A 6,030-nucleotide genomic window follows, 5' to 3' on the forward strand; every position below is an offset into this window, starting at 1 on the left:
TCTGAGAGTCATGTTGTGTAGATAGTATTGAACTGTTATCTGATAGTTATGTTGTGTAGATAAGAATTAACAGTTTATTATCTTAGCGTCATGTTGTGTAGATAGTACTGAGTTATTTGTTATCTTAATGTTTATGAATAGTGCTGAACTGTTATCTGAGTCATGTTGTATAGATAGTACTGAACTGTTATCTGAGTCACATTGAGTAGATAGTACTGAATTGTTTTCTGAGAGTCATGTTGTGTAGATAATACTGAAATGTTTTCTGAGAGTCATGTTGTGTAGATAGTACTGAACTGCTATCCGAGTCATTTTGTGTAGATAGTACTGAACTCTTATCTGAGAGTCATGTTGTGTAGATAGTACTGAACTATTATCTGAGAGTCATGTTGTGTAGATAGTACTGAACTGTTATCTGAGTCATGTTGTATAGATAGTACTCAACTATAATCTGAGAGTCATGTAGTGTAGAAAGTACAGAACTATTATCTGAGAGTCATGTTGTGTAGATAGTACTGAACTGTTATCTGAGTCATGTAGTGTAGAAAGTACAGAACTATTATCTGAGAGTCATGTTGTGTAGATAGTACTGAACGTTTTGTTATCTGAGAGTCATGTTGTGCAGATAGTACTGAACGTTTTGTTATCTGAGAGTCATGTTGTGTAGATGGCGATCATCAAGTGGCGTTTTTGAATTTTCATTGTCTGTATTTTCGTGAGCAGTCCCCACTTCTCTACCAGCAGACACAATAACGAAAATTCAAAAGGTGTAAAACCCCCCCCAAACAACCGTATTTGTTTTTATCAGTCCAGAGTGTTTACAGGCCGAGTTAAGTGTAAAACCCATCTAAACAACCGAGTTTGTTTTTATCATTGTAGAGTGTTTACAGTGCGAGTGGCAATTGTAAAACCTACCTAAACAATCGTATTTGTTTTCATCAGTGTAAAGTGTTTATAGGGTGAGTGGCAAGTGTAAAACCTACCTAAACAATCGTGTTTGTTTTCATCAGTGTAAAGTGTTTATAGGGTGAGTGGCAAGTGTAAAACCTACCTAAACAATCGTGTTTGTTTTCATCAGTCCAGAGTGTTTACAGGGAGAGTAGCAAGTGTAAAACCCACCTAACCTACTGTATTTGTTTTTATCAGTCCAGTGTGTTTACAGGGTGAGTGTCAAGTGTAAAACCCACATAAACAACCGTGTTTGTTATCATTAGAACTTTCGCACAGAGGGATATCTATCAGCCAGTCAAAAGCATCCGCCGCCAACTATTAGGCTAATCTTGTCTGATTGAATAGTTAGATTTCACAGTCACTATTACAGCGCACAGGGTGAGAGTAATGAATCATCGGATTCACAGACCGGGTACACTAACCATTAGGTAACGTCGGGCCCAAACAGCTGTACACTAGCACATCAAAGATGAAATACGCACTTAACTGTTGAAAATTGCATTTAGATACAGTTTTTCACGCCGTATTACATGTTATTGTGTAGACCACGCTGCTGTTATTGTGTACTGTATATTTTTTCTTCATTTTCCTAATTTGACAAAACATAAATAAAAAATTCCGAAAATCTCTTAAAACATTGTTCTTATTAAAACACATATAAAAGGTTTAAAAAAGAAAATCACAATACCTGAATATATTCTCCTCTAAAATATAGCAAAAATAAGTCGATCAAGAAACCCGCCAACCTTCACACGAAAGAATAAGTTCTGCGAGGTTTTGGTTATACTGATAACTATTATCAGGCAAACTTGCAGTTTACTTCTGATAAATGAGTATCTTTTGTTTCAAATTGGTTCCAGAACTCCTTCTGTCTTCTTGTGGTGTAATTACAAAAGATGCTCCCCTCACCCCCGCAGAAAAGGTAATTGGGCCCTCTACATATATTTTCCTACAATTGTAGTTACGATTCTGGCTAATTTAGCCCTGCTTTTGCCCGTCACCTCCCCCTCCCCGCAACGGCGGAGACGTACTTTTGTCACTGTAGCATCATCTTAGTTTCAAAGTGCCAAACCAATTGATGTTTAAAAATACTAGCATCAAAATGATGGGTATATTGTTGAATTTATATTTTCTTTGAAAGAAGAAATCTCTTACAGATTGACTTACTTTTTTATTGCACAGTTTGACTCTTCTTCGTTCTCCGATACAAAACTTCCCTCCTCTGGTCGGTCTTCCAACATGAAATGAAAAACTCGAACTTTTTATCTCAGAATACTCACGAAATTATGATTACAAATAATCATGCCTTACAAAGGAAGATACGAGGAAATGTTTCCCTGCTACCAATCAAAGTAGCATGAAGGACAAAATATCAGTTAAATTTCGAAACACTTAATTAGTGCTAGTTTAGAACTAGTAAAGTACAAAATTATAATACCTGTAATATCCTATTTATTTCAACCAATAAATTCGCGATTAATATTTTATCAAATATGGGAAAAGATATCACAACCGATGTATTTAATAGACCAGATTTTATTAGAGGTTTCATAAATATGTGTTGTAGACATCTTCATTTAACACTTCATTTAAAGAATGCTTTCGCCATAGCTAACTTGCTTGGACGTTTTTTGTTAAGCCTTTCCATTTTCCTCAAGTTTTTATCCTCCGTTCATGTTAGGAGGAAGCAAATGAACCAAACTTACGGTGGATTATTGCATAATCGTTCAGATGACATTATTCCCCCATCACAACTCCTTGAGCACATACTCCACGATCCCCAAGATCCCCATTCTCCATCAATACCGTTAGGCTGTTCTTCGATTGTGGAACATTTTCCCATAAAGCACCACTATAAAGATGAAACAATGTAGTATGATATAAACGGGGAAATTAAACCTAAGAATGTAATGTAACTAAAGAAATAGATTATGATAAAGAAACATATAAAAGCAAAACTAAATTTTCAACACAGTATAATTTTTTTCTTTACTTCTCTTCTGCTTAAAATGATAACACCAAACTGTTAGTGATACATCATGACGCCATGTAAACATGCCGATCCCCACTTCAGTTCCTGGCATGGTACTAATTGTTTATAAATACGAACAGGAAAGTCGATTGACATAATCTCAAACTGTTCATCATAACATTGTCCTATTTCCAAGAAGAATCGTACTAAAAAAAGTTTTCTTTACCTTATTTGAACCACAAATAGTTCCATCAGCGGCGGGCTCCAGACGTGTCACGCACTTATCGTCCACACGGCACCACAGAGTCTGGCACATGTTCTGGACATAGAAATTATTCTGCTAATACTAAACTGTACCTAAAACTCACTAGTGTTGTAGTAATAAAACATGCACGTAAAGTAAGAAAAACATTAAGAAACAATTTCTATCTAATATTTATGTATATATTAACGGCTACAACCCATATAAATAACATTTTAATTGTAAACAGTTACTAATAATACAAATATAATTACAGTTTCAAACATTGTAAGCAGTTACAAATAGTACAGATGTAAGTACAGTTTCAAACATTGTAGGCAGTTACAAATAGTAAAGATGTAAGTAGAGTTTCAAATATTGTACGCAGTTACTAATAATACAGATATAAGTGCAGTTTCAAATATTGTAGGAAGTTTCCAATAATACAAATATAAGTACAATGTCAAATATTGTAGGCAGTTGCTAATAATACAGATATAAGTGCAGTTTCAAATATTGTACGCAGTTGCTAATAATACAGATATAAGTGCAGTTTCAAATATTGTAGGAAGTTACCAATAATACAAATATAAGTACAATGTCAAATATTGTAGGCAGTTACTAATAAAACAGATGTAAGTACAGTTTCAAACATTGTAGGCAGTTACTAATAATACAGATATAAGTACACTTTCAAATATTGTAGGCAGTTACTAATAATACAGATATAAGTACACTTTCAAATATTGTAGGCAGTTACCAATAATACAGATGTAAGTATAGAGTCAAATATTGTAGGCAGTTGTTAATAATACAGATGTATGTACAGTTTCAAACATTGTAGGCAGTTACTAATAATACAGCTGTATGTACAGAGTCAAACACTGTATGTGTTATTTAATCTTGAACGACAACTTTGCAATTTTCTGTCTTATAAATGAATTCTGACTTTATTGTTAAAAACATACATACTTGGTCACTTGTAAATTGATAAATGATGTTCAGTTCCTTGAAATAATAACAACAAACAATATTTACCTCAAGGCCTGTACAGTGGGTAGCAGAATGACCATACTGAAGACGACACTGGTGGTCAGCGTTGTACATGGTCCCTGGTGGCAACTGCGGGAAACTAAAGTCATGATCGGATGGTTCGTCGTCTAAGCAACGACCCCAATCTCGACTGAAACAGATATTTCTCTATAAACAAACGTGCTTTCTGATAACCCTATATCACGACCAAAAACTTAACGTTACCAGTTCTAAATTTTTCCTTGTGACATAATTTACAAATTTGCTAAATGAAGTGACTAACGTTGAAGATTAAAATATTGGCTCAGCAGACATTAAAAAACGATGTTAAGACAGCGGAAGTTACGTGACGTGTGTGAGTTTCTCGAATGATCATGGTCGTCGGCGTGTGCTCGAGGTGCCCTTTTCGTTAGAATATAAGAGAAAGCCAGCGAGGATATACATTGTGAATTGCTGAGATTTATAGCGTGTATTATAAAAGTTAAGTTTAAAGTGACGAGAAACGTACTGATTGTGGAACTACTGTGTACTAAAAGTTTGTATCGAGGAAGAATAAATTAGTTTAATCAAGAAAGGACTTGTATCACTGAAGATCCTCGGAAAGAATTTCTACCATCAACAAACAAACAAGCACATACGTAACAACGACATATTTTTGTGAGCATATTGTCGTTAAATAATTTTAAAGAGAAGGAAGTACTTTGCACTTTATGACCGTGCTCGAACCTTGATTAATGAATATGACTCATTATTTTTGTTTCATGTATCAAAATGCTAAGTCAATATAAATCTTCTAATCTTTTTTTATAATTAAGATTTCCTGGAACAGTTAACGCAGATTCTTAGAGAATGTTCTAACTGTTTCGTATTTATATAACTATTCAATTTACGAATATACTTACTCAAGAAACTTTGTGATCTCTGAACGACTACATTTTGACCAAACGATAGGACTGGCCTCAGAAGCGAAGTGGGATGACATGATGTGTTGCTGTTCTTCATATGAAAGTTGGCAGCCATTGTGGAAGCTGTCGTGGCTCATTCCAAAACTGTAAGAAATCGCTGATTTAACAAACAAATCATATCTCAGGTAACATACAGTTAATGCTAGTCATCATAGTGTTGAATTTCAACATCAGAAAATCTATATATCCTGTCTCTCACTGAGCGTCACACGCAGCTCCAAAAGAGTAGAATCAGTTAAAATTCAAAATTAATAACTTACTTGTGACCCATCTCATGAGCTATAGTGTAAGCCACTGCTAAACCTGTATCCTCATTAACATTGCAGCTTCGACCAGGTTGGCACATCCCGGCAACTTCTGCTAAGCCTAATGTACTGCAAGGTTGATTTCCTTTTGTACAAATGTTGTATCTAAGAAATAGCAATAGCGAACACATTCCATCAAAAATAATCTAAATATTTCTTCTTAAGTTTAATCTTTCTGAATTATTATATTTAACCAAATATTCTTAAATAACTCAACGGTTTATTATACACTAATCGTGCAAGGAGACAGAAAAAAACGCTGTTATATCTATAAATTTAAGATAACTTTTCACAGTCGATAAAATACACATTATGCTGCAATAAAAAAAAGTTTCATTTCCTAAATGTCGATTAAAAGCTCTGTTTCAATTTTGTAGATTGTCGTAAATACCAAACTGAGGTTTTTAACTTTCCTTATTTCTGATGTACGATATTTTATATAATCATTTTTATATTATTGACAACAAATAAAAAGCCCGGCATGGCCAGGTGGTTAAGGTACTCGACTTGCAATCTGAGGGTCGCAGGATCGAATCCCTGTCACACCAAACATGCTCGCCCTTT

The 6,030-nt window shown here is 34.5% G+C and overlaps 1 protein-coding gene across 1 annotated transcript in view; it reads right to left on the bottom strand.

Annotated features, from left to right (window-relative positions):
* LOC106462539 (A disintegrin and metalloproteinase with thrombospondin motifs 7-like) overlaps positions 1-6,030 on the bottom strand; it is a 70,229-nt gene that overhangs the window by 27,232 nt on the left and 36,967 nt on the right. Inside the window, exons 6-11 of the mRNA XM_022389841.1 lie at positions 5,422-5,612; positions 5,099-5,245; positions 4,203-4,347; positions 3,150-3,242; positions 2,658-2,803; positions 2,119-2,182 (exon numbers count right to left, since the gene is read on the bottom strand). Of these exons, the coding sequence (XP_022245549.1) occupies positions 2,119-2,182; positions 2,658-2,803; positions 3,150-3,242; positions 4,203-4,347; positions 5,099-5,245; positions 5,422-5,612 (786 nt within the window). The remainder of the gene's footprint in view (positions 1-2,118; positions 2,183-2,657; positions 2,804-3,149; positions 3,243-4,202; positions 4,348-5,098; positions 5,246-5,421; positions 5,613-6,030) is intronic.

This window comes from Limulus polyphemus, unplaced genomic scaffold, assembly GCF_000517525.1.
Source record: "Limulus polyphemus unplaced genomic scaffold, Limulus_polyphemus-2.1.2 Scaffold1194, whole genome shotgun sequence".
Taxonomy (NCBI): domain Eukaryota; kingdom Metazoa; phylum Arthropoda; class Merostomata; order Xiphosura; family Limulidae; genus Limulus; species Limulus polyphemus.